At 46.8% G+C, this 27,835-nt stretch overlaps 1 protein-coding gene across 5 annotated transcripts in view; it reads left to right on the top strand.

The window, feature by feature from the left end:
• Positions 1-24,975, top strand: part of Zfyve26 (zinc finger FYVE-type containing 26) — a 61,724-nt gene extending 36,749 nt beyond the window's left edge. For 4 of the 5 annotated variants that reach the window (XM_060387765.1, XM_060387766.1, XM_060387767.1 and 1 more), the window contains 16 exons: positions 162-272; positions 1,757-1,920; positions 3,759-3,895; positions 6,079-6,110; positions 6,675-6,811; positions 8,027-8,247; positions 10,905-11,052; positions 11,306-11,515; positions 13,041-13,259; positions 16,962-17,159; positions 18,279-18,478; positions 19,277-19,418; positions 19,898-19,957; positions 20,654-20,836; positions 21,363-21,407; positions 23,048-24,975. In XM_060387765.1, coding sequence (XP_060243748.1) covers positions 162-272; positions 1,757-1,920; positions 3,759-3,895; positions 6,079-6,110; positions 6,675-6,811; positions 8,027-8,247; positions 10,905-11,052; positions 11,306-11,515; positions 13,041-13,259; positions 16,962-17,159; positions 18,279-18,478; positions 19,277-19,418; positions 19,898-19,957; positions 20,654-20,836; positions 21,363-21,407; positions 23,048-23,251 — 2,411 coding nt within the window. In that variant the 3' untranslated portion in view covers positions 23,252-24,975. The remainder of the gene's footprint in view (positions 1-161; positions 273-1,756; positions 1,921-3,758; positions 3,896-6,078; positions 6,111-6,674; positions 6,812-8,026; positions 8,248-10,904; positions 11,053-11,305; positions 11,516-13,040; positions 13,260-16,961; positions 17,160-18,278; positions 18,479-19,276; positions 19,419-19,897; positions 19,958-20,653; positions 20,837-21,362; positions 21,408-23,047) is intronic. The other variant, XM_060387769.1, reaches the window with a different exon arrangement.
• The last annotated feature ends 2,860 nt before the right edge of the window (positions 24,976-27,835 follow it).

Here is a 27,835-nt window from a genome sequence, read left to right as displayed (position 1 = left end):
GAGACTTGATTCTGAAGTTACACTTTTATTGAATCGACAACATTGTAAATACAGAATCTGTAAATGGTGGGAATTAACTAATTTAGCCCTTATGAAATTTCTGTTGCCCACACAAGGAGCAAGCCCCTTGGCTCAGTTACGCTTTGGTCTCTTTTTTTCAGCACCCTTCTTTCCCAGAAAAGGCTCAGCAGATGTTCAGCCAAACGGTCGAGAGATCAGGGCTCTGGCTGCTGCTGAGAATCGCAGTTCTGTTCAGTTCAGTTTCTCTGCTGGTAATGAAACTACTCTTCTAGACAACAAGAAATCCCTTTCGATACCATGAAGCAAGGACCATGGCATTTCCTGGCCATGCTTCACAATAACCAGCAGACTGAAGGGAGGACCCAGAGTCTGGGTATCAGTGCAGCTTTGTGCATCCCTGTAAGGCAGTATGAACAGCTTTGGGGGTAGAGGGGACCTGGTTTTATGTGTGTGACCGTCCTTCTGATGGGTTGTTTTCAAACAAATCCCACATGTACATCATTTCACCTGTGAGGATGTCATTACAAGTTTCCAAAAGGCAAACCCTTGTCCAGAACCAAGCCACTGGAAGCTGGAGAGGTGGTTCCGCAGCTAAGAGCATGTACATCTATCACAAAAGACCCAAGCTCAGTTGCCAGAACCCACATTGGGTGGCTTAGAGTTGGTGGTAACTCCAGCTGCAGAGGGAGTAAACACCGTCTTCGGGATTCTGTGGGCACCTGCACTCACGTGCGTGTATATCCACACAGGGACACAGGGGCATACACATAATGTAAAAAGAAAAGAAAATCTTTTTTAAAAATCAAAACACAATGCCATTATTGGACCTAAAGGATTAAGAACTATTATTATCAAATATCGAGTTAATATTGAAATATCCTTAGTTGTCACATAAAGTCATTTGTTTGTTCCTAGTTGTTTCATTTCTAACTACAGCTCCAAATAATATTCACGCATGGCATTTGGCTAAAGTGTCTCATAAGTCTGTTTTAATTCATTGGTCAGCCTATCCCCTCTCTCTCTTTGTTACTAATTCCCCTCATCTCTGTTATTTATGGAGGAAACTAGATCATTGGTCTTGTATACTGGATTTTTTTTTTTTCTTTTTGAGACAGTTTCTCTGTGTAGCCTTGCTATCCTGAATTCAATCTGTAGACCAGGCTGGCCTCAAAATCAGAGATGCACCTGCCTCTGCCTCCTGAGTGCTGGGATCAAAGGTGTGTGCCATCACCACCTGGCCCACATGCCTCATTATGACAATGAGGGTCTGTGTCCCCTAAGTCTCTAGTGCATTAATAGTTGGATCTACAGCTAGATGTTGAGGTGGACTTAGTATTTTTTTTTTAATTCCATTTATTTACTGCGTGTGCACACGTGTCCCATAGCACATGTGTTGAGGGCAACTTGCAGGAGTCAGCTCCCTCCCTCTACCAGAGTGGATCCCAGGGCTCACACTCAGGTCGTCAGGCTTGGCAGCTTGTACCCACTGAACCAGCACTGCCCCCCCCAACACACGCTTGGTGGTTTTTATTAGTTATATTTGATAAATTTTGTTGTGCATTTCCAAGGGAAACACACAGTGTCCCCCTGTCTCTCTTTTGTGACTCAGAGAGCCACTGATAAACTAGATCTATCATTCCAGTAGGGCCTTGTAAAATGGTAAAAATCCTGTCTTTCCCTCTTCACTTATAGGCCAGAATGTTGACGAGCTTTTTCTCTGTCTTTCTTACCCCAGGAAGTGCCTTAGTCCGTTCCCCCAGTCCCAAGGAGAGGCCTTTCCCTCCGACTCAGCCGCCGCTGGAGTTTGTGCCCCCAGAAGCACCCCCTGCCAGGGATCAGTGGGTCCCAGATGAGACCGAGAGCGTCTGCATGGTCTGCCGCAAAGAGCACTTCACAATGGTAAGCAGCAGCAGCCCCCCGCAGCAGCACCCCTCCAGGGCCAGCAAAGCCGAGTGCCAGCCGAATCTGCCTTCGACCCTGAGTGCATTTTCAGGATCCATTCATTTTAGTAGGCATCTTCAGACCAGCCTTCAATTATACAACCATTGTCGTTCTCACTGGATAATAAAAACAGGCAGGAGTCACCAAGTCTTTTGGGATCCTATATCTCTCACACTAAGACCGTGACCTGGTAGTAGTAACGTATGCTAACTCAGGAGAGCAAAGGCTCAGCTCCTTCCTCTCAGATCTGCTTCCTAACAGCAGTGTGAGTACAAACATTTTCAACCTCACGTGCCTATTGTAAGCTACAGATTATATGTGAGCTGGCTCCATGGAGCTGTTAAAACTATATACATATAATTGAATATGGTACCACAGGTAATGCCAGCACTTGTCCAGTAGATTAGTTCAGTAATGATACCATTTCTCTACATCTCTTTCCTCTTCATCTATGTAAGAGTATAAAATGGCTATCAACCTCTAAAAATGGAGTGAAGCAATACTTCTCTAGAAACAAGAACAGTTGGAGGGGCCTGGGTAGGCAGCTCATCTGGTAGAGTGGTGGCCCAGCATAGACAAAGATCCAGGTTCGGTCCGAGTACCACTTAAAGTAGATGTGATGGCACACATCTGTAATCCCCAGTCTCAGGTGGAGAGGAGGATCAGCAGTTCAAGGTCACCATCAGCTATGTAGTGAGTTTGAGGCTAGCTTGAGCTACAAGAGATCCTGTCTCAAAACATATCCTGGAGAGATGGCTCAGTGGTTAAGAATGCTTGCTGCTCTTAGGGAGGACCAGAGCTCAGTTCCCAGCACCCACACCAGGAAGCTCACAACTACTTCTAACTCTAGTTCTAGGGGATTTGGCGCCCTCTTCTGGCCTCTGTGGGTACCTGAACTCATGTGCACAACCTCCTCCCACACACACACACAGGAACAGACACATAAATAAACGTTAATGCCATAAACCTCTTGGTAACAGCTGTGTTCTCACTTTACCATCATTGACTCTATAGAAATGTGAGCCTCACTAGCTAAGCAAAGCTTTTCTTCCTTAGGAATTTTTTTTTACTTTTTTAATTTGGGTTACTGTACATGGAATCTGTAAATAATGAAGGTTAAGTACGTCTACCCCTCATGAAAATTCTGTGGTCCACACTGACTGCAGGCTCCTAGAGGGCCTCAGCTGTGCTGTCATCACTGGGCAGCACCCTGTCCCCAGTCTCCAGTCTCCTTCCCTACAGCTGCATTCAGAAGGAGCTCAGTAGTTATTTTACCAAATGGTCAGGAGAGCAGGGCTCTGGGGTTCCCTGCCGAAGTTTGCTATACTTTGGGCTGGCTTAGAACTCACTGTGTATCCCACAGTGGCCTCAGACTCTCAGCAGTCCTCCTGCCTCAACTTTCCTAAGTGGTATGAGCCACCACACCCACCCTCCTTCCCTGTTGCTTCCACACAGAAGAAAACCTTGTCCGGAGCTATTGACTGCAGACTGCGCTGAATAATACCTAAAATGTCTGTTAGGAAGGCTTTGTTTATTTTGCTTTTCTTTTCTTTTGTGTGTGAGGGGGACAGGGACATTGAATATCAAACTCAGGGACTCATGCACTAAGCTAAATCCTAGTCCCTCAATGTGACCTTTCTGAAGACGAGGACTAATAATTCTCATTTTCAGTAAAAACCCAAGTGCCTGGTATTCTTAAAATAAGCCATAGTTGACAAAAATCCAAGTGTAAATGCATGGGTGACAATCTCACTTTCATCTCCTCCCTTTCCTTCTATCCCAATGACTTCCCTCAGTTTAACAGGCGTCATCACTGTCGCCGCTGTGGGCGGCTAGTGTGTGGTTCCTGCTCCACAAAGAAAATGGTGGTGGAAGGCTGCAGAGAAAACCCTACCCGCGTTTGTGACCAGTGCTACAGTTACTACAACAAAGAGTGAGTATCCTGCAGCAGGGCTGACACTGTGACGGACCACTGTCACCTCCCCGGGGCCCTCACGCTCCTAGCACTCCCACTGTGCAGAGCTTTGAACCTGTTACACTCACAGAGATATTCCGTTCACCTTAAACACCACCGTGCCACCAACTGTACTATGAGATGCTTGTAGAATGAGTGGGCTCGTCAGAGAGGCTTTTAAGATGGGAGCTAGGGAAAAGAAGGAAGTGTCCAGAGTTCTTACGGGCTGTTCTTCCTCATGTCAAGATGTGTCAGCCCTTTTACACACTGAAGTCACAATCTCAGCTTGACACCTCTGGCCATGTGGCTCCACCTGGGCTGGGAACAACATGCCCACACCTGCTGAATGCCGGGCTCATCTGCTTCAGCTCCGAACAGGGTAGTCACCTTGGCTTGTTACTCAGAGACAAGCCCTTACACCTTCCTGCACACAGTTAACCTCCAAATGGATTTCAGAAACGGCCCCTCCCTCCTGCAAGGCAGATGGGTGAAGATGATGCTTTGTGAGTCATGGTTGCTTGGGCCTTTGGTTTTTTTGTTTTGTTTTTTTTCCTGCTTTTCGGTTTGAGTGTGAAGTTTAAGACTCCAAAAGCACCTGGGGAAAATCAGCTATGCAAAAGCAGAATTGCTTTTAGATTCTCATGTTTTATTTTATTTAGCAGACTTCACTAGATTTCATATTCTACTCATTAGTATATTTGGCCATATTTGCCCTGATGACTATTGACTACATAGAAACAAAGGCATCCCATTAGCATTGTACAGTTCCTGAAACCCTAATGTACCCACTCTCTGCCTTCCTCCATCGCATGTAGGACAGGAATTGCCCAAACACCATCCTGATGGGATTTTAAGTGAGCAGTCACTATTGCTGGAGGGTCTTATCGTCAGTCCTCTGCAAAAGTTACATTACCTAAAGGAACTCCCATGTTACTAGGGAAACAGCCAGTAAACACACCACAGGTGATCGATTGGGTGCAGTGGTGATGGCACACACAGATTGGCCCAGAGAGGCGAGAGAGTTTCCTGGAGGTGAGCCCAGGAAATGAGTCTTAAAGAATGAGGGAGTTGATAGGAAAAGTAAAAAAAATATCTAAAAAAGAACAAAACAGAAAAGAAAAATTCTGCCTAGAGGTTGAGTAGCACAGCAGAGGCAGGAGAAAACACTGATCATTTGAGGAGCTGTGAGGAGGTAGGTGACAGGCTTCTTCTGATCAGTGGACCCTGGGCTTGAAGCTGGCAGCCGACTCCAGAAGACATAAACACAGGCACGAGACTTGGTGCCATAGACTGGGATAGGCCCAGGTGTTCCTTATACACATCTTAAACTTAGCCCTCAACCAGCACTGGGGGTGGAGCAATGGGGCCTTTACAGCTTGAGGACAGGTCGTGGGTGAAAGGAGGTGGTCAGGCTAGGTCTCAAGGGCCTTTCTACAAGTGAAGAATGCTTTCAACCTGAGCAGCTTCTGAAGAATTCTCAAGCAGGAGCAGAATGTGACCAGATTTGAATTTTTGAAGTCTTGCTGCAGTTGCAAGTGGTCAGAGTCCACATGATTATTGCAGAATCATGGCAAAGTTGTTACAGATGCCTGCAAGCAATGATGAGGTCAACTCAGACGCAGCGAGAGATGGGGACATTTAAATGGATATGTAAGAAATAAAACGGGCAGAGCATGGTAAGAGATGGTCATGACCAGTGAGGGAGAGACAGTTATGCGTGATTAATTCCCTTATCGTCTTAGTTAGGGTTTATTGTGAATAGATGCCATGACCACAGCAACTCTTACAAAGTTTAGTCCATTATCATCATGGCAGGAAGCATGGCGGCATGCAGGCAGACATGGTGCTGGAGGAGGAGCTGGGAGTTCTGCGTCTTGATCCACAGGCAGCAGGAAGAGACTGAGACACACTAGGCCTGGCTTGAGCTTCTGAAACCTCAAAGCCCACTGCCAGTGACACACTTCCTCCAACAACACCACACCTACTCCACCAAGGCCACACCTCCCGATAGTGCCAACCCCTGTGGGGAGGAGCCTACGGAGCCATTTCCATTCACCACCACACTGATCAATGACTATTAGAGCAAATGTCAGTGTCATTTACTAAGCTCAGAACAGAGAGGCAGTGGCTGAAGCATTTTGTTTTTCTTTCTCTGTTTCCAGTGCACCAGAGGAGAGCCCATGCCAGTCAGAAGGTAAGGCCTAATCATATTCTCTGTGGCACTGTTATCCGTGCACCAACTGCAACCGATAGCCATATGGCAACTCAATCCACTTGGTTCACCAAAGAAAAATCTTGGCTTTTCAATGAGCCTGTTTCCCTCAACCGTTTATCCCAGACCTATGCCTAGGGAAGAGGACTCCAAGTACCTAATGGGTTTCCTAAAGGAAACAAAAGAAAAATGGGGAGGGTGCTAGAAAGATGGCTTAACAGTTAAGAACACTTACTGCTCTTGCAGAGGACCCAGATTTGGTTCCAAGCACTCAAATTGAATATTTTACAACTGCTTGAACTCTTAATTCCAGGAGATCTGATGTCCTCTTCTGGCCTCTGTGGACACACACACACACACACACACATACATACACACACACACACACACACTAACAAGTAAATAAGTCTTTAAAAAAGAAAACAAAAGGGACCAAGGAGAAAGAAAGGAGCCCTCAGACAGCAGGCAGGTACCTGCCTTTGACACCAGCTTGCTGACTGCATGACTAGCCAGTGACTGACATGTGAGTGACAACTCTCTCCTCAGTTCCAGACAACTCTAAGAATGAAAGCCCCACATATTCAGCTGTGGTGAGAGTGCCCAAAGCAACGGAGGTAGAATGGATCTTGAGTCTAAATGAGGAAGAAAATGAGCTGGTGCGGAGTGAATTTTACTATGAGCAGGTAATAACAATAAAATGTAGTGATCATTTGAGCATCTTTACGGAGTCTCTCAATATAACAGGAAATACAGAGGTTGATGACTAAGCCTGGTCCTTGCTTGCTTACCATACAATTATGTGAGCACTAAACAAGTAAGCCAGGTAGGCAGAAGATGAAGAACACCTCCGGAAATGTACAAGAAGAAGCCAGGAAGAGGGGCAAGCTTGTGATAAGCAAAAAATTGGGGGTTGCAAGTGAGCTAAGGGAAGGAGAGAGCACAGAACTGACCTATCCGGGGAGTGGAGAGAGAGCTCAGTGAGCGGTAGCGTGCTCTCTCTGAAAGCATGAGGACCTGAGTCCAGATCCCCAGCATCCACATAAAAAAGCAGATGCAGAAACGTGTCTGAAGAGGCGACGATCCCTGGAGCTTGCTGGCTAGCGAGCTCTAGCTGAATCAGCAGGCTTCAGGTTCAGGGAGAGACTGGAACTCAATAAACAAACAAACAGATAAAGTGGAGCACAATTCAGGAAGATACCCAGTATCAACCTCTGGACTCAACACACACGCACACAAGTGCATCACACCTTCACACACATGCATGAGTGCAGCACACAAACACAGCATAGGCACAGTGTCAGAAATCACAGGCCATGTGATCAGGAGACAGTATTAAAAGTAAGGGATAGTGTGGTAAGACTGAGAAAGACTATGACTATGAATTCTACAGTGAGAAACAACTTTGATCAGTGTGGGCACCTAAGAATTTTTACAGGTGTGCCATGAGAGTGTTGACTTGGAGCACTGACTTCCGCTAAGTGAGTGACAGTCATAATCTAAGCTACTGATAAGAGAGATTGCAGTTGCAGAACAGAAAGACCAGAACAAGGAGGCCACCTGTGGATATTGTCAAGAAGTAGGAAGTGAGTTCCTAGAAAGCCAGGGCTATGGAGACGGACCGTGTCTGACAAAAACAAAACAGAAAAAAGGAGTAGAAACAGCAGATATAACTGTCCTCTTCCCACACGGTGACAAAAACTAGCAGCCCTGACACTGAAACTTGGAGCGTCTGAAACGTGGCTGGCTCTGCTGCTTCGCTGTGGAATGCCCAGCTTCCGCTGGCAGTGGTTTCCAGCCTTTGGTAGTGGGGATGATGAATGCCGCCTTACCCGCTGCATTTGGGCAATGCCCTGGTCCCTGAGTTCACTCTCTGTCTCTCCCTGCCCCACCCCGATCAGGCCCCCAGCGCCTCCCTGTGCATCGCCATCCTGAACCTGCACCGAGACAGCATTGCCTGTGGTCACCAGCTGATTGAGCAGTGCTGCAGGCTGTCCGAGGGCCTCACCAACCCGGAGGTGGATGCGGGGCTGCTCATAGACATCATGAAGCAGCTGCTCTTCAGCGCCAAGATGATGTTCGTCAAGGCTGGCCAGAGCCAGGACCTGGCTCTTTGTGACAGGTACGCAAGAGTGCGCCTCCATCTTTCCACACTGTGCCCATTTTTGATCCGGCTTTCCTTTCTGTCTCTGCTGTGACTTGCCATTTTCCCATCCTCTCTGAGGAGACATGCTGACATGGATCCCATATCGATGTTAATGAAATATAAGTACCAATTACGTGTTCATCCTTGCCCTTTGTCCGCCTGTGTCCTTTTCTTTCCTAAAGTTCTTAAAAACATTATGTTCATTTGCTTTCTATGACTGTGATAAGACAGCATGACTAAAAGCAATTGCGAAAGGAAAGGGCTTATTCAGCCTACAATTCCACATCACAGTCCATCGTAGAAAGAAGTCAGGGCACAAACCTGGAGACAAGAACTGAAGCAGAGGCCATGGAGGAACACTGCTTACTAGCTTGTTCCTCACGGCTTGCTCATCCTTTCTTGCACCATCCAGGACCACCTCCCCCAGCGACCTGGGCCCACCCACACCAATCATTAATCAAGAAAATGCCCTACAGACCTGCCTAGGTCCAGCTTCTGTGACCTTGCCATTAAAGTAGCTGAGCTGGTACATAGAGTTTCCCTAGTTCTGTCCTGTCACAAAGCAAGGAAAGACCTTCACTAAATACTCCGTCATTACAGTCTTTTAGGGAATACCTTTACGGTCTGTGGAGCTCTCCAGTTTTTAAAAGAAATGTGACCAGTGATTGACCTTACACAAAACTCCATCCCAGTCTTGACTGTGACCTCTGGAACTTCTGGATATCCAGTCTCTAGAAACAGTTTGGGGGCAACTAGCCTGTCTGAAGTTGTTCTCTGGGACCCACAGTAGGAGAGAACCAACTCCCACAAGTCCTCTGACCTCCACACACATCTTATAGCGCTCATGCACCCATACGCACAGGATAAATGGATGTCTTTTTAAACATTGGGGAAGCAGTGGGCTCATGTATCGTGGTGGGAATGCGAATCATTCTGTGGAAATGAGGAAGATGCAACTGGCAATTAGGCCTCCGTTCTCCCTCAGATTCCTCTACAACCTGCTTTGACTCCATCCTTTAACTTGACAATGAAAACTCCTAATTCCTTACTTATCCACCCAGATGAAGTATGCACCAGTCCCAACCAGCTTTGGGAGCCAGAAACAGAATGTGCTTTGAAGCATAAATGCCTCCTTCAGATATTTGCTCAGAGCTCATGCCTGTTCCAGCACCTCTTAACACTCTAACCCCAGATAAGTCTGCTAACCACCCCCCATGGGCCTCCTGAAGGTGTCAGAGACCCAGGAAGCCTTGACTTCAACAGGTTCTCACCCCCACAAGCCGTCATGGGCTCCTGAACAGTTTACAGCACTAACTTCAAATCACACTCTCTCACACCACCCACTCACACACACTCATAACAATGACTTTTTTATCCATGGGAGAGGACTCTGCTGTGCATTTCTATATAAACCAGAATATTTTGTTTTTAACAATGTCCCCTTCTAATAAATAAACAGATGAAATGAACATATTTCAAAACAAAGAAACAAAAGACATATCATTTAGTTCAAACGTTTCCATTCTCCAGTTGGAGAGTTATATTATGGCTTTGAATCTTATTTTACACACTGTCCTTTCTCCTACCCTATCCCCGACAGGTTAAGAATCATTAAAGGTGTGGATGGAGTCCAGGAAACCTCCTAAGCAGATGGGTCAGGAGCCGCTGGGTTTTCTGTTATACCCATGAGACAGACCCCAAGAACCATGGGTGTGAGCTTGCTGCATCACGCAGAATGATCTGACCCTCTGGGCTCTGTCTTGATAAGGTTTTCCTAATCCTCAGGTGTCAGGAATAAGATTGTTGATGGGACATAAGGAAGGCCATTCTTAGCACCCAGAGAAAGGATGTAAAGTCCAGGAGACTAGACTAGAAGGGTCAAGGTGCCCTTGTTTGGTACCACCTACAGGTAATGATGGAACCACTGTACTGACCAGGAATATGGGTCAGTGGGTTTGGAGGTTCTGTTTTGTTTTGTTTTTTAAGAATTATTTCTATGTTTTATGTATGAGTAGTTTGTCTGTGCATATGTATCACATGTGTGCCTGGTGCTCACAGAAGCCAGAAGATGGTATCAGGTCCGCTAGAGCTGGAGTTAAAGGTGGTTGTGAGCCGCCCTGTGGATGCTGAGAACCTAACCCACGTCCTCTGGAAAAGCAGCCAGTGCTCTCAACTACTGAGCATCTCTCCAACCCCCGAGCCAGTGGTTCTTGTTCTGTGCTCTCTTGCAGCCAAGCAGAGTGCCAAAGAACCAAAAGCAAATGAGTAGCTTGTGAGCTCCAGCATTTAAAACAGAGGCCTCCTCTCAGAAATCCCTGACATCCGTACTCCTACTCAAACACAAACTAACATGCTGTGGCTGCTGTTCCAGACACACATTTCATTTTATCCTTAAAACTTTCTGCTTTGTGTCCACTTACCAGACAAGTAAGCTGAGGCAGGTCTCAAAGTTATGAAGTTGGAGGTGGGCTGAAGGGTCTGGCTCTAGAACCTTCACTGAGAATACCTGTGCTCTCTACCTCTCAATTCCCGTATTCACACTTAGCACTGAAAGTGAAATGGAAAACCTTCAAGCAGCAGGTACTCCGGAGCTGAAAGTAGCCTCATTCGTGGTGCCCTCTTTCTCCCTGCAGTTACATCAGCAAGGTAGACGTCCTGCATATTCTAGTTGCGGCTGCCTACCGCCATGTGCCGTCTCTAGATCAGATCTTGCAGCCAGCTGCAGTGACCAGGCTGAGGAACCAGCTCCTGGAAGCTGAGTACTACCAACTGGGAGTTGAGGTGAGGCAAAGACAAAGCTTCCTTATACCCTACTGTCATGAGTGGCCTTTGCTCAGCCTTGGAAACAGGCCTCACCGTCTGTCTATTGTCCCGATCGTTGGACGCATCCAGGGCATAACCAGCTTGCCATTGTGAGAGCTCAGACATGTGGACGGTGGGCAGGTGGTCTGGGCAAAGGAGCAGAGCAGGGTTTGGAGAAACCCTCAGACCCGAATGTAGACACCTCTCACAGACGGAGCAATTTTTCCTCCAGGTCTCTACAAAGACTGGGCTTGATTCCACAGGAGCGTGGCATGCCTGGGGGATGGCCTGCCTCAAAGCCGGGAACCTCACTGCTGCAAGGGAGAAGTTCAGCCGCTGCCTGAAGCCCCCTTTGGACCTCAATCAGTTGAGTCATGGCTCACGGCTAGTCCAGGACGTGGTTGAGTACCTGGAGTCCACAGTGAGACCTCTTGTGTCCTTGGTAAGAGCAAAGCAGGCAGCAGGCCCTGAAGAGGCTAGGAGCAATAAGGATTCAGGCAGACGACTGGCTTAGTTCAGATAATAATGCAGTTGACCTCAGAGGCTACCCGCCCGATGTTTGTTTGTTTATTGTTTGTTTCTGTTACATGTGGTTAGAAAAGAGACTGTATAGTTAGATAAGTAACACAAAGTTAGTTTTTTAAAAGAAACTATCAGAGGTGTAAAATAAAATCAGATATGCAGATAGTTTTAATATTCTGTTTTGGGGTGGGTGTGTGTGTGTGTGTGTGTGTGTGTGTGTGTGTGTTTTGTGCATTGAGTGTGCTGTAGTGTATTCTTGTGTGTGTGAGTCTGTGTCTATGAGCCACACACTCATGGAGGTCAGAGGTCAATTTGCAAAAGTCAGTTCTTTCCACCCGCCAGTGGTTTCCCAGGATCAAATTCAAAGGTCAGGCTGGTTTCAGGTGTCCTTACTAACTAAGCCGTCTTGATATGCCTCATTTCCTCTTTCTTTCAAAACAGGCTCAGTCACTGAACCTGGAACTCACACCTCTAGTAGATTAACTCTCTATTAGCCCCTACCGCCTCGAATCTGCCTTTCAAACAGTGGGTTACAGATACACACCAGCACACCAACTTTTTTACCTGGGTGCTGGGGTCCACAGACTTGCACAGCCAGCACTTTGACAGCTGAGCCATCTCCCAGCTCCTGGTTTCGTTTTCTTTGGTCTAGAACAGCCTTGAACTCATGATCCTCATGCCTCAGCCTTGTGCACACCAGCGAGCCTGGCTAGTGTTAGGATTTGCTGAGAGCCAGGCATAGTGATGGAGGCCTACTGTCCCAGCTGCTTGGATGCTGCTTGTAAGAGGGAGAACAACTTATTTTTTTTGTTTTGTTTTGTTTCGTTTTGGTTTGGGGTTTTAAGATGGGGTTTCTCTGTGTAACCTTGGCTGTCCTGGACTAAATTTGTAGACCAGGCTGGTCTCTAAGTCTCAGCTATCCACCTGCCTCTACCTCCCTGAGTGTTGGGATTAAGGGCATGCGTCACCAGTCAGGTGGGAAAACAACTTCTTAAGCCTGGATGTTCAAAGCCAAATTGAGCAACACAGGAAAACTGTCTCAGTAAACAAACAACATATTTATGCTGTTGAATGAAACTTGAGTTGTACTATAGTGTAGATAATTTTGCATCCCACCTATTTTTCTACTCTTAAGAGTGGAGTATTTGCAGCCGTGCTTCAAATAGAGGCATGTGTATCTCTGCTACTAGTGGCTGCCCAAACTCAGTTCTCTCCATGTTTTCTCTTACATCCTTTTGTTTGTTTGTCTGTTTGTTTGCTTGCTTGCTTGTTTTTATTTTGTTTTTCAAGACAGGGTTTCTCTGTGCAGGCCTGGCTGTCCTGGAACTTGCCCTGTAGAACAGGCTGACCTCGAACTCACAGAGATTGGCCTGCCTCTGCCTCCCAAATGCTGGGATTAAAGGTGTGCACCACTTGGCTTCTCTCACATTCTTTTTTCCTGCCAGCAAGATGATGATTACTTTGCCACCTTGAGGGAGCTGGAAGCTACCCTTCGAACCCAGAGCCTCTTCTTAGAGGCCATCCCTGATGGGAAGGTCACGAACAATGCCTACTACCAAGAATGTCTCTTCTACCTGCACAACTTCAGCACCAACCTGGCCATCATCAGCTTCTACATGAGGCATAACTGCCTTCGGGAAGCCCTGCTGCATCTGCTCAACAAGGTGAGGCATTCCGACCCAGTCCAGGGGCAGTGACCACCTTGACGGCCCCATAGACTTAATTCAGTGTCCAGTGGTGAGGTCATTTCCAGCAGAGTCAGGTCAAAAGGAAAGGCTTCGTCTACACGGTCATCCAATGAGGGCAGCAAGTTTTAGCTTCAATCCCAAAAATCCCTCCGGACCGGCAACTTCTTCTTTCCCCTCAAAGCATAGAGTACAGACAGAGACTCGGCCTGGGGTCTGGAGTGAGGTGCTCAGCCGGGAGTCTTGTGTAGCCTCAGGCACACATTGCTGAACCTCTTGGTTTTCACCTGGCCCAGGATAGTGTCCACCTAGAGCCATTACAGAGATGAGCACCCCACATGCATACACAAGGAAGCGGACCCTCTCCTTGTTTCTCTTTCACTCCGCTGGCACCTCCCCCTGGAGGCAGGAGCATTCGAGAGCATCACTTTTTTGTGTATTTGTTGAGAGAGACAGAGAGGATGTCTGTACACAGGGGCCATGGGGCATGTGTTGGTCAGAGGACAGCTTCCAGGAGTGAGTTTTCAGCTTCCACCTTTGAGGCAGGCTCTCTTCTCTCTGCCACCATTCTGCATGTGGTGAAATGCAGAAACTCCTGTTTCCACCTCCCATCTCACTGTAAGGGTTCTGAGCTTACAGATAGACACACCCTCCTGCTTATTCCATGGGTTCCAGGGACCAAAATCTGGTTACCAGGTTGCGTAGCAAGAGCTTTTTTCCTCTGAGCCCTCTCCTAGGCCTGGCACTCCATTTTTATCGCCACATTCCATGGTAACATTCTGACAGAGTAACTGATAGTTAGCAAATTTCATAGGAAACTAAAGGGGCTTACCACAAACAAACGTTACTCAGCCACACTAAGTCAGAGCAGCAGCCAACAATGCTTTGCAAATAGACTTGTCTTGTAGGTAACTCCAAGAGAAATCTGGCATTGTGGTACTCAGAGCTTTAGAGGACACTGAGAGGGAGAGCGTTGTGTGTCTACCACTGTATCTCAGCTGCTAAGCATGTTTTAAGAGTCATATAAAATGAGGCTTACGATTTGGAATTTAATTTTCCTTTTTCCTCCATCTCCACATGAGTTGAGAAGTAAAGATGTTTCTAACCAGGCACAGACCGAGAGTGCAGACCATCAGGCCCTGTTGCCTTGGATTAGCACAGCCAGAGCTAAGCTGCTTATCTTATTATCCGGGTAGAAGCTGACCACAGCACTGCCCTTGCTTTGTGGTTGACAAAGCCAGGCAGGAAGCCTTCTCTTTTGTCTCTGTCATCAGAGACCTTGAACTTTTTTTACCCTTGAACTTTGTTAAGCGTCTTGCCTTTGCCCTCAAGCGAGCAGTGGTGCAGGAAAATAAATACACAAAAAATGACATTTGAGTACCTAGTGTGTGCAGGGTCTCCCCGTCACACTGCCCTCAGTGTGAGCATCCTAAACGTGACACCCTCATGTTATTCTTCTCCCCAAAGGGCCTTCATGAATCGTTGGGATGAAGGCAAACCTTTTTAGCATGCAGCTGGATGTCAAGATCTATCTCCTTTATTTCTGTTTTTTTTTTCCACCGAAAATACTATTGATAGTCCATATTCCAGACTCACCAAAATATGAACATTATTATCTTTGTTAGTCTTCACTGACTCTTCCATCTGTCTAGAATGCTCTGGCCCTCCTTGTTTTCTTTGAGAAATTCTGTTTATGCTTTCCAGCTTAACAGGGGTTAAGCATCAATAGAGCAGGAGCACACACTAGCAAGGCAGAGTCAGGCATATTTCTGTGAGTTCAAGGCCAGCCTTGTCTATATTTCAACTTCCAAGACAGCCAGGGCCATGTAGAGAGGAGGAAGAGGTAGTAGTAGGAAGGAGAAACAGAGGCAAAAGAGGTGAGAGGAAGGGCAAAGAGAAAAGAGGGAAGAGAAGGGGGAAGCAGAAGAGCAGGGTTATGTAGTATTAAATGGGTGCCCAGAGGCCTGTGGGTAAAGGGCTGAAAAACAGAAGGACAACTGGAAGGATTGTTGTCCAGGCAGAGGAAATAACAAATACAAAGGTCAGAGTGGCCAGAGCTTGGAGAGATGGGAACAGGTTAGTGGCAGATACAATCAGGAAGGCTATATAGCTAAACCATGCAGTATATATAAATACTGTGAGAACCTGGGCTTTATAGTGAGTGAGAAGCAAGATCACTGGAAGATGATGAACAGAAGACTAGCTTCATCTGACTCATGTGTCAACAAGATTGATTTGTTGGCTTTTTCCGGAAGAGACAGGAGTGGGAGGTGGTAGAAGGCTATTTCAGTAATCCAGGTGAATGTGATAGGGCTGACGGCCAGCATGTGACTGTGAGTGGGCAGCTTCTGAGTGTGTTTCAGTGGTAGAACTTGCTAAAGAATTCTATATCAAAGTTTCAGGAGAAAAATGGCCCTGAAGCTCTTGACCTAAGCTTCTGGAAGAATGTCTGAAAAAGAGGAGGAACAGGATTCGTAGAACAGTCAGGAATGCAGTTTTCAGTGTGTTGAGTTTGTTAGCTTTGCAGGAAGACATGTTGAAAGGTAGCTGGGTTCCCCAGGGGATGGCGTTTTAGAGGTCCAGAGGGAAGAGCAGTGGAAAGCCAGGAGACTGTGGATAACATCGCTAGGAAAGTAGGGATAGGAAAGGAGTCCTGAGGGGATGAGCAGAACCAGGTAAGGAAAGTACGTGGCCAGAGAGATTAAAAGAAAACCTTGAGAGGCTGATTTTTAGTATCCTGGAAGCAAAATAAAGAATCCCCAACCCCTTGGTGCTGGAGAGATGACTCAGAGGTTTAAGAGCACTGGCTGCCCCTCCAGAAGACCAGGGTTTGATTCCCAGTATCCACATGGTGACTCAGAACCCTCTATAACCCCAGTTCCAGGAGATCGGTACCCTCTCTGGCCTCTGAAGGCACCAGGCATGTGCATTGTGCACAGACATAAATGTAGACAAAGCACAGTACCCATAAAGTAAAGACCGAAGAAAAAAAAATTAAGGAGAGGCCTTAGTCTAGAGCTAAAGAGATGTCTCAGCAGTTAAGAGCACTGAATGATCTTCCTGAGGACCTGGGTTCAGTTCTCAGCACCCACATGAAGCTCTTGACCCACATGGCAGCTCACGACTGTGTGTAACTCCAAGATCTGACACCTTCACACAGACATAAATGCAGGCAAAACACCAATGCATATAAATAAAAATAAATCTAAAAGAAGAATTTTATTCTCAATTAAAAGTGAAAAACTTAAGCTTAAAGGTTTTCAAGGAGGGAGAAGTCATCATCTACCAAAAGCTTCTGGTCTCCTTGGGGACAGTAGATCAGTCTTCTAGCATTTGAGAGGTGCTTGGTTGTCCCCAACACCACAAAGAACGATACAGATAGAAGAAATAGTGGAGAGCTCCTTGGTAGCTAGCGTGCAGTGTCAATAACACTTTGGGCCCAAAGTGATGTTAGGGAGATGTGAGAGAAAATCCCAGGAGAGGAAGAAGGGTCCATGCAAGGAAGGGGTGGACCCCCTTCAGTAGATTGGGGCTCAGTAGATTGGGGTTCTCAGAGGAACCTGTGACGCAAAGGCTAGCAGGTCCTGCCTGCCCTGGGAGGATTCTGAAGTTCAGAGCGAATCCTAGACTGTGCCAGAACCAACTCCCACCCTAGTGACGCCTTCCCTTACCCTGCTCCAGGAAAGTCCTCCGGAAGTCTTCATAGAAGGCATTTTCCAGCCGAGCTATAAGAGCGGGAAGCTGCACACTTTAGAAAACTTACTGGAATCCATCGATCCAACCCTGGAGAGCTGGGGAACATACCTGATGGCCGCCTGCCAGCATCTGCAGAAGAAAAACTTCTACCACGTCCTATACGAGCTGCAGCAGTTCATGAAGGTGAGAACGGCCCGTGCTCCCTTCCACGCCCACCACTGCTGCTGTGCCGTGCAGGGGGGGCCGTGCAAGACGAGGCAACTGGACAGTCATTTGATCCCTGACCTTGGTATTTGACCCTAGAGCAAATCCCCCGTGCTCTCTAACATGGTTAAATATTGAGACTTTCACCCTACATGCAGAGCCAAACTTTAATCTTGTCCATAACAACCTTCTTCAGAATTCAGGAAGTGTGGGGCTGGAGAGATGGGTCAGCCGTTAAGAGAACTGCCTGCGCTTCAGGAGGATCCAGGTTCAGTTCCCGGCAGCCACATGGTGGCTTATAACCACCTATAATTCCAGTCCCAGGAGAGCCGGTGATCTCTTCAGACCTCCTCGGACACCAGGAAAAATTCTCACACACATAAAATAAAATAAAAATAATTAAAAAAAAAAATAATTCGAGGCATATAAAAGTTTTTTCTTTAAAAAAAAAAAAGAATTGTCTGGAGAGATGGCTCAGCAGTTAAAAGCACTGCCTGCTCTTCCAGAGGTCCTGAGTTCGATTCCCAGTAACCACATGATGGCTCACAACCATCTATAGTGGGATCTGATGCCCTCTTTTGGCATATAGGTGTACAGGTAGATAGAGCGCTCATCTACATAAAATAAATAAATCTTAAAAATAGTAAAAGAAAATGCAGAATCTGTAAGGAGTGACAGTCCAGAAAGCTAGTGTCTTTAGACAAAAATGCATGAAAGTAGAAGGGCCAAGTTTTCCCTGACTGTCTGAGGCTTCTCAGTACTGTAGTCTCAAAGAAATTAGATCATCTGATACCAAATTAAGACCAAATCCATACTTAACGGAGAATCAGAAAGATTTTCCAGTAAGGTGAAATAACATCCAACCCCAGAGCTTGGCCAGCAGTTCACGGTAGGGTCTATGAGGCCATTTCATTGCAGAGGTAACATGCAAGCTCAGCCTGTGAGAGAGAAGCACAGGAGTTTATCAGGGAAGAAGAGAGTATCTGGGATGGCGACACCCCAGGGCCAGAAACTTGACGGTCTGCTGTTTCAGGGGAATCAGACCAGAATTCTCACCCTTTGACATCCCTGACCCGAACATTCATTTTTCAATCCTAGGACCAAGTCCGGGCCGCCATGACCTGTATTCGGTTCTTCAGTCACAAAGCCAAGTCCTACACGGAGCTGGGAGAGAAGCTCTCATGGTTGCTCAAGGCCAAGGACCACCTGAAGATCTACCTCCAAGAAACATCCCGCAGCTCCGGAAGGAAGAAAACCGCCTTCTTCCGGAAGAAGATGACTGCCGCTGATGTGTCCAGGTATTGCAAGGCTCGGAAGATGGTCAGTGCAGGTGGGAAGCTGGGGCTGAGTGTCACTGTAGATGAAAAGGCTTCAGCTGATGACGGTGTCTGCCGCAACCCAGAATGCTACTGAGGTGCTTGTGGAAAGGGAGTTAGGATCATGTGGTCCACATTCCATACCAGGAACAAATATGTCCAGTGCGATCTCTCTCTGCTCTTCTTTTCTTCCTTGGTCCACGTCAGCCGCTGGCCTCCAGGATCCTGAACCCAAGTGCAACCCCTCTATTTAGAACATACTATCTAAAGGAAATGCTTAGCCGAGCGTGGTAGTTCATGCTGAAGCGGGAGAATCATGAATTTGAGGCCAGCCTAAACTAAGCAGTGTAGCTCAGTGTAGTCTCAGGGGGGAGAAAAAAAAACTAAATAAACAAATCTTCCAAGTAACTTGTCTTCCTAGACCCAGGCACCAAACCTCTGCCATGTCTGGTTCCTGTCTGTTTCTCCTCTAGTATGAGCTGTGAGACATCACTCAAGCCTCCTTCCTCACTTTGGTACCTGCCACATAGATGCTCAGTAAATTTTGATTCTTCCAGTGCTAGAACTTGGTCCAGCCCCACCGGGCACCCTAAGTACTATGTGTCTGGGAAGGTCCTAGGTTCATTTTTGTCTAACTGTAGCTGTTTGGAGAGTATTTCAAGCCTCTTCCCTTTACGTCATTTCTTTAGTCTTTCCATTGCCATCTTCTCACTAAGCAGTCACCTAGCCCCAGGCACCCCACTCCTGAGAGCCTCATGAGGCTGGACCATATTCCCATAGGCACATGAATACGCTTCAGCTACAAATGGAAGTGACCAGATTCTTACATCGGTGTGAAAGTGCTGGGACCTCTGAAATCACCACTTTGCCTCTGCCGACACTCTTCGGAAATAACCACATGAAAATGGAGGTTGCCTGCAAGGTACGAACAGTGTTTCAGCCTCTGGCAGGCTGCTCACATCTTTCAGAATGCTTATCCCAGTTGTAATTATCTGAATATGTCAGTTGGTTGCTTGATGACCTCCTCCACACTGGAATGTGGGCCTCAGGCTGGAAGTAGAGTTGATTTTGATCACTTACATCTCTGGTGCCTGGATGTTTAGTCATCTCAACATATACTTAATAATTGAGTAAATGGATTAAGTGTGTTGGCTTATATCTGTAATGCCAGCACTAAGGAGGCAGAGGTAGGAGAATCACTGCAAGTTCAAGGCCAGCCTGATCTACACAGTGAGTTCAAAGCCAGCCAGGGCTATATAGGGAGACCCTGTCTCCCCAAAAACTTGATGATGATGGTGATGATGATGATGATAAAAGTAAAAATAGGGACTCTGACTTTTTTATTGAGAAGCTATTTGAATAATTATGACCTCTGTTAAGTATATCTCTCTCTCCATCTAGGTTATGCTGGGAGGGAAAAATGTGGAAGATGGTTTTGGAATTGCATTCCGTGTTCTGCAGGTATGATGTATTATTTATTATTCAAGAGTATGCTAAGGGAACCCATGCCTGACATTTCTGTGAAAGGCTGCTCTTTCGAAAAACTCTTATCTCAACAAGAGCAGATTTCAAATGTGCATTTGGAGTGAAATCAGATGTGATACAGAATTGGGTCAGAGACCAGACTCTATGTCATTAGCCAAAAGTCAACCTGAGCTTCTCGAAGGAGCCTGTGTAAGCCAGCTCCCCGTAACTGTGGACTGCCGAAATAGCACTCATCTTCCCAGGAGGGCATGTCCAGAAGGAGGAGCCAGGACATCTCTCCCGAGTCCTGTGACATAAGGGCTAGCTTAGACTAGGTTTAAGGTGTTCATCTGGCAAGTCTCAGCAAGTGAGTCTTTTGACAATGTGTTTCAACACTCAGACAACCCTTGGCCGACCAGCACCAGCTCCGTACACTATTTCCCAAAGAAAGGTGAGTCAGGGGAGAGAGAATTGGTCTAGGGAATTAAGTAAGATATCTTTGAAAGTCCACGGAGCCAGGCAAGTCCACACCCTAGAATCTCAGTGTTTGCCAAGCGGAGGAAGGAAAATCAGGCATTCAGGACCAGCCTTGACAAACCTGTCCTGAAGAAAAGGAAGCCTGTCGGGACTGCAGTTGCTTCCCACTGAGGGCATCCCTGCTGCCCTACCTAAGTCCATCACGTTGTGTCCTAGGACTTCCAGCTGGATGCTGCTGCCACCTACTGCAGGGCCGCCAGGCAGCTGGTCGAGAGGGAAAAGTACGGGGAGATCCGGCAGCTGCTAAAATGTGTCAGTGAGTCAGGCGTGGCAGCCAAAAGCGACGGTGACACCATCCTCCTCAACTGCCTGGAAGCCTTCAGGAGAATCCCACCCCAGGTGCGCTCACGCCTGGATCTCTCAATCCTCTGTCTGCATCCGTATCATCCCCTGTGCATCTTCCTCCTCACCACAAGATCAGTTTCTCTTTCCGACTTGGTACCCATGGCCTCGCTCTCACCAACCCTCTCCCTCCGTAGTTCATGATTAGGACTTCTGTATCCAGAAGGTGTCCCTCATCATCCTCTTGTCTAATACTGTGTGTAGCTGGAAATGTCCGTGTTCTGATGACACAGATCAGAGTGGACCTGCAGAATGGTTCCCTGTGGTGTGCTTGCGGGGTGAACAGAAACGCATCCATTTGTGAAGGCTCAGCCTGGGCCTCTTAGATGTTCCATCTAGCCCAGTTTCCAAGCGTAGTGTTACCATCTGCTCTCAGGTGTTATTCTTGAAGTGGGAATTGAGTCAGAAGACTCATGTAGGTATCCCCACCTTGGAGCCAGAGCGGCTAGGCGCAGACAGGATTGAGCTCAGGCTCCCAAGTGGGAGGTTCTTCTCCCTTTCACTGTGTCTCTGTTGTACACAGGAGCTGGAGGGACTGATCCAGGCAATTCACAGCGATGGCAACAAGGTAAGCACAGGTGTCTCCTAGCCCTGGTGATACTACTGAATGAACAGCACCGGGGTTTTCCTTACCCCACACAGGAGCTCTGTGCAGTTTTGTATTTCAGTCGTCTGTTATCCAGGACCTAGACAGTAGCTTAAAAGCCACTGGAGGGAACACGGAGGGGCAGATGAACAAGGACTTGCCAAGCCTTTGCCTTCCCAATTCTTTATCCCTGAGACTATTTTTAAATCTCCATGTTATTCTGAGGTCTCTCACCAGAGAGCCGTAGAGAAATCTCATTTCCATCTTCAGATGACTATATAAGGTTCCTAGAGTAGGCAGGTATTTCATTATTCTGGAGGGGTAAAGAGTACAGTAATAAAAGCCCCACAATATTAACTACTGTTTCTCGTTGCTATGACAAAATTTAAGGAGCAGTTTAAGGAAGGAAAGATTTATTCCAACTTACAGCTTGAGGGATAGATTACTTTGTAGTGGGGAAGGAAAGGCAGTGGCAGGAGGAGGTGGCTGCCTGATCACGCTGCATACAGAGAGAGGACGGGGGGAAGTGGGGTCCTAAAACCTCAGTGCACACCCCAAGTGACCGACAAATGTGCCACCTTCCAAAACAGTGCCACCAGCTACAGACCGGTTATTTCACCTTCAAATCAAAGCACCCACCCAACCCTATGGAGGACAGTGCTTCCTCGGGACGCACGAACTCTTCCCTGTTTGAGAAACCTTATGTCTTGCATTGCCTCTGCGAAGGGTGCCAGCCAGGATAAAAGTGTCACTGTTTGTGGCTAGTCATGGGATCAATCATCCTGCTGTTTTCAGGAAGGCCCCCAGGCCAGGAGAGCCCTAAAAAAAAGCAAAGCCAGACCATCTGGCCATCAGGAGACGAATTTTGCAGCTGCTGAGTCCCTTGTGATGAAAACTCATGTCAGGCAATGGCTTCTTACACAACCACAGAGCTGCTCCCACTGCAGGGTTATCAGCCCCTGGCTGGAACCTACCAGCTTTTGTTTTTTTCCAGTTTAAGGAGACTGTGTCCTGAACATTTCCTCACTGTTTGTAAAACAGCTTAATGAGGTCATCGGGAAGAATGAAATTCTAACATTCTAAAATGACAAGTTGTTTTGTAGAATCTGAATGAAAACGCCAGAGTCAAGCTAGATAGTCGTTACAGCTTTTCAGTTGTTCCTCTCAGCAGCTATTCTAAGGCACTTGCAGGACCTCGGACACAGGACTTGCCAAAACCTGATTTGATCCACTATTTTTTTAATGGTTCTAGACTCTAGCAATAGCATTCCCCTCTTGAATTTTGCCTGTCAACATACGGTATTTCATACCGGTAGAATTAACTGGCACTAGGTAAGGGCTCATTCCCTGGGGTAGCATACCCAGTTTCTTCAGTGAGCTCACACTGGACTCTGTCCACCTTGGCTTCTAAATTCTTATTTTACCTGTGACAGCTCTTTCCTTTAGAACATAAGGCCGTGCAGTCACCTGGTGCCTAGAACATTCCAAGCTGTGAAACAGTAAAAGGCAAGAACCTAGCCATCAGTTGAGCAACGGCTTTCTGATGCTCTTTTTTTGTGTGTGTTGATTTTTTCCCCTGGTGGTCATTTCTTCTTAAAAAAAACCTCCTACCCATTCACTAGGTTCGGGCCTATCTGACATGTTGCAAACTGCGCTCTGCCTACCTGATTGCCGTGAAGCAAGAACACTCGCAGGCTGCTGCCCTCGTCCAGCAGGTGCAGCAGGCCGCCCAAAGCAGTGGAGATTCTGTAGTGCAAGACATCTGCGCTCAGTGGCTTCTGACGAGCCACTCCCGCGGTGCCCACGGCTCAGGCTCCAGGAAGTGACCCTGGGTCGCAGAACCTAGAAACCATCATGTGGGAACTACGGCAGCAGGCGCGGTGACACCCAATGTTCTCCATCTTCCTGTGGAGCAGGACTTCCGGCCCCGGCCCTGCCCCAGCCTGGAGGGAGCAGGTTGGACCCTACTTGCCTGCGTGGGCAAGAGCAGGTCCTTTCACACAAGTGCCGTGTAAAATCGTAGAATCTGTGTTTGTCTGGAGATAGCCACTTCTTTCTACCTCAGAGTGACTGTGTGTGCGCACATGCGTGCACATACGTGTGCAAGCTCCTGTGCACTCACGTTTATGCCCAAGCATTTTCTGAACAAATGAGACTCCTCCATTGAAGAGAGGCACTTTACTTTCTGCTGATCTGAAAACCTTCCCCGCATTTCGGCTCTTATCTCGGGTCATCCTGTTTGTCCATGGTTCCTCTTCTCTATGCAGACACACTTAAGCAGCAGGGGGTCAACAGAGAATTACAGAGCAATGCCAAAAAGATTGCTTCTTCCTCCTTCCCGAAATTCAGAGAGAGAGCTTGAGGAGTTCGCCTGTAGACTGACGGCTTTCCCGGCAACACCTCTCACAAGCACAAGGTTTTCAGGTGTGGGCATCTTAAAGATATGGCGACGGTATAGATGTTCGGTTCTGGGAGGCGGAGGCATCCAGAGGGGAGGAAAAGGCAGGCCTCTGAGCGTGGAGCTGGCTCTCATCACTGTCCCTGCTGCAGGGTTGATGGGTAAGGACACATGGCTTTTTCTTTCGGGGTCTAGGGAGAGAAATGGTATCCAGGATCCCGGGGCTGAGTGAGATGCCAGACAGACTCTACCAATTTGAGTTCTGTCCTCCTTTGTGCCTCTTGAATTAGTTAACTAACCGTTTCTCCACCCCTCATGCTTCCCTTTGGTCTCCTCAGGACCATGCGTAGATATGCCAAGACCTGGCTCGATGAGGTAGCAGTACACAGAGGGAACGGGGTTCGCTTCAGAGGTGGGTCCACAAATGAGGTGGAGCAAGGGAATCACGAGTAAGTCTCGTGCAGTGAAGGGTTTAATCTGCTTTCACCTGAGATGAGCCGGGGCTCCAGAGAAAGGATCTGTCATCCGGTGACTGACTTGCAAGTGAGAGCCCTGAAGAAAGACCTGTGGCCCCAAGTCTCCCACCAGCCAGAGCTCAGCCTATTGGTCTCGCCTTTGATGGCAAGGCAACAGGAAAGTGAAGTCAGCATCTGTGGTGCTTAGAAGCCCTGTTCATTTCTTCTAAACCCAAGTTTTTCTTACTAAGCAACTGCTAATGGACATCGGTCAGATCCCAAGCTCTGGTCCTATTAGAGAAGAATGGCTAAAGGAAAATACCAGATCCCTTAAGGGTTTGGCCTTTTCCTTCTGTGAGTCATAGAACACACCCCAGCTCCCAGGAGCCGCCATTGCCTGGTGCCTGCTTGCACTCAAGGCTGTCCTTTTTGCACTGAGCATAAGCACTTTACACAACTGGGCTGTAAGCCTTGCGGCCCTCGAGTTGGAATGGCACAACCAGAGTCCCCTGACTTTCTTCTAACTTGAAATTGTAAAATAGGTGACCATTGACCTGGCTAACAGAGAAAAGACTGCAGACCCAAGACATCGCACTGTGGTCTCCTACAAAGCAACAATAGCATCAAAACCGTTGTACACATTGAGTGGTTGTGTGCCCCACTACATCCAAGCCACAATAAACTATCGATCCCACTACTTGGCTTCACGGCTTTATTTTTTTCATTATTTATTTTTATGTGCATTGGTGTTTTGCCTGGATGTACGTCTGTGTAAGGGTGTTGGACCCCTTAGAATTGGAGTTACAGACAGATGTGAGGTGTTGTGTGGGTGCTGGGAATTGAACCCACACTGGAAGAGCAGCCAGTACTCTTAGCCAATACTATTTTCTGGCCTCCACGGGTCTCAGGCATGTGTCTGGTACGTATACATAAATGTAAGCACTCATACAGTTTTTAATATGTTTATATAAATAGTCTTATGGCCATTCACTTAGGATTTCCTGCGATTTCCTATGTATTTAAAAAAAAAAAAAAACTATTAGTGGGCCAAGGAGATGGCTCTGGATAAAGCACTTGCCACACAGGCCTGACAACCTGAGTTTGGTCTCTGACACCCATGTGGAAATGGAAAGAAAGAACTGACTCTTCAAATTGTCCTCTGACCTCCATATGCACACCACGGAATGAAAGTGTCTGTACACACACACACACTATACACATAATATTAGTAAATCCTAAAACCTTAAAAGGGGGCTGGGAATTGTGGCACACACCTTGAATCCCAACACTCAGGAGGCAGAGGCAGAAGGATTTCTATGAGCTTAAGGCCAGCGTGGTCTACATAGGGAGTTCCAGCCAGCCAAAGCTACATAGTGAGACCCTGTCTCAAAAAAAAAAAAGAGAGAGAAATGAGTTCTTGTCAGCTCCCTTTGGGGCTGGAGAGATGGCTCATGAATTACAAGCATTGGCTGTTTTTTCCAGAGAACCCAGGTTCAAGCCCAGCACCCACATAGAGACAACCATCTGTAACTCCAGGTCCAGGGAATATGATGCCCTCGTCCGTCCATCAATGGCACCAAGCCCACATGGCACACACATATATGCGGGCAAAACATTCATATAAAATATTTGTATAAAGTATTGTTTTATTAGTGCTCTAGGAATATGGCTCAGTGTACAGCAGTTGCCTGGCATGAGCAGGGTCCTAGGTTCAATCCCCCATTCTACTGTTAAAAAATAAAAATTTAAATCCTTTTAGTGTACCCTCTACCAGCAGAAAACTTGGTATGTTTCATGTTTGCTTTAGGTGAAGTAGTGGAGCTAGGTGATATATTATGAGGAGAAAAATGTAAATGAGAGGTCCTATCTCTGTCCCAATGCCTGTTCCCCCCAAGAGGCAACCAGTGTTACCAATATTTACTGTGTAGCCCCAGGGTGGGGAGGGTGCTCTTGCCACAACAAATCATCCTGTGATGAATTGTCCTGAATTGATGAGTCAATATATGGGCACTTGGTAAATAATTCCAGCTACCTTCCATTGTGCTTTATTCTCCCACCAGTAGGGCAGAGAGTCTCTGTTCAACCTGCCACTCCCACCATTCTTGTCCCCCGAAAGTTCAAAAACTTTGTGGGGTTTTGTTGTTTTTTTTGTTTTTTTTTTTTTTTTTTTTTTTGAGATAGGGTTTCAGTTTCATAGGTTTTTGCTGAGGTGATGGGGCACATGGAAACCTTTTCAAAAAGTGAGTTGCCATTTTTTAAACTTTGTGGTACCTAGCATGACAAAATATATATATATATATTATACACACGTATATACTCAACTGTATTTTTACTGCCAACTGATTTGTGAATGTTTTTGAACTACCTGTAGGGTATTTGAGGAGAGCATAACTCAAGTTTAAAACTGTTTGCTTGTCTTCTCTTGCGGCCATAAGTTCGCAGAATGATACCTGAGCTGAGCGCATTCTCATCACTGCTGTTCTCACCTTTCCCCAGAAATGCCAGCCCATCCAATTTCTCACTCAAAATAAAACAAAAAACATATGGCAAACACATGATAATGATGAAAGGAGACCTTAAAACGTGTGGTGTGGTCATGACCCAAAGACATGTCACAACAGAGAATACTGGAACAGTCTGACTGCAAGACAGGTGAGCACTATATTTAGACACCCGACACAGGCTAGGCTGCCAGATGGCTTTGGCTGAAGCTTAGGCAAAGTAGATCCCTGGCCATTAGGCTCTTAATACTCCAGCAAGCAGATATCAATAGTCACATTAACCTGGTAGAAACGAGCTCTTCGTGGTCTCACCCTCTCTCCTGTGTGGCATTATTTTTCTTGGGAAGATGTGAACAGATGTATACTCACCAGGCATAGGGCACTGATGACAGCAAAGAAATGACTCCATTCAAGTGCAGCTCAGGGCTGGAGTGATGGCTCAGCAGGTAAGAGCACTGTCTGCTCTCCCAAAGGACCCAGCTTCAATTTCCCGCCACCCACATGGCAGCCCAATTCCAAGGCACGTGACACCTTTATACTCATGAACATAAAATAAAATTTAAATTAAAGAAAAAGAAGAAGCTCTTGAGCACAGTGTAGCTCAGTGAACCAATGAGCTTTTGGGGGCTACTCTGAGGAGCATGGGTAAGTCTCTGGCAACCATCACTGGAAACCCCACTGTGGCATGGACAATGACTCACAAAAACTTCCCCCATCTCCTGGTAATACCTCCATTGGACTCTTAGTCTCTGTGAAGTAGGAGTAGTTCATTTACCAAAGCACCAAATACAGAAGTAAATTTCCTGAGATAGAAAAAAAGTTATTTGTAAGAAAATGGGCAAGATGAAACATGTTTAGATCAACGCTGAAACAATACTGAGGAGAAAGCAAGAAAAACAAACTGTACAAAACAAGTATATGATATTTTATAAATCAGACATGTCTGTGACTACTCAGCCGGACATACTGGTCCCTATGTTGTCACTTGTCCTGCTATGTACAGAGCATCTAGTGGAGAACCCAAGGGCTTAAGGAGCAATGGAGCAACTGACGGGT

This window comes from Meriones unguiculatus, chromosome 7, assembly GCF_030254825.1.
Source record: "Meriones unguiculatus strain TT.TT164.6M chromosome 7, Bangor_MerUng_6.1, whole genome shotgun sequence".
In the NCBI taxonomy this organism is placed as follows: Eukaryota; Metazoa; Chordata; class Mammalia; order Rodentia; family Muridae; genus Meriones; species Meriones unguiculatus.
The sequence above is the reverse complement of the archived record's forward strand: the minus strand, read 5'-3'. Positions and strand labels throughout refer to the sequence as shown.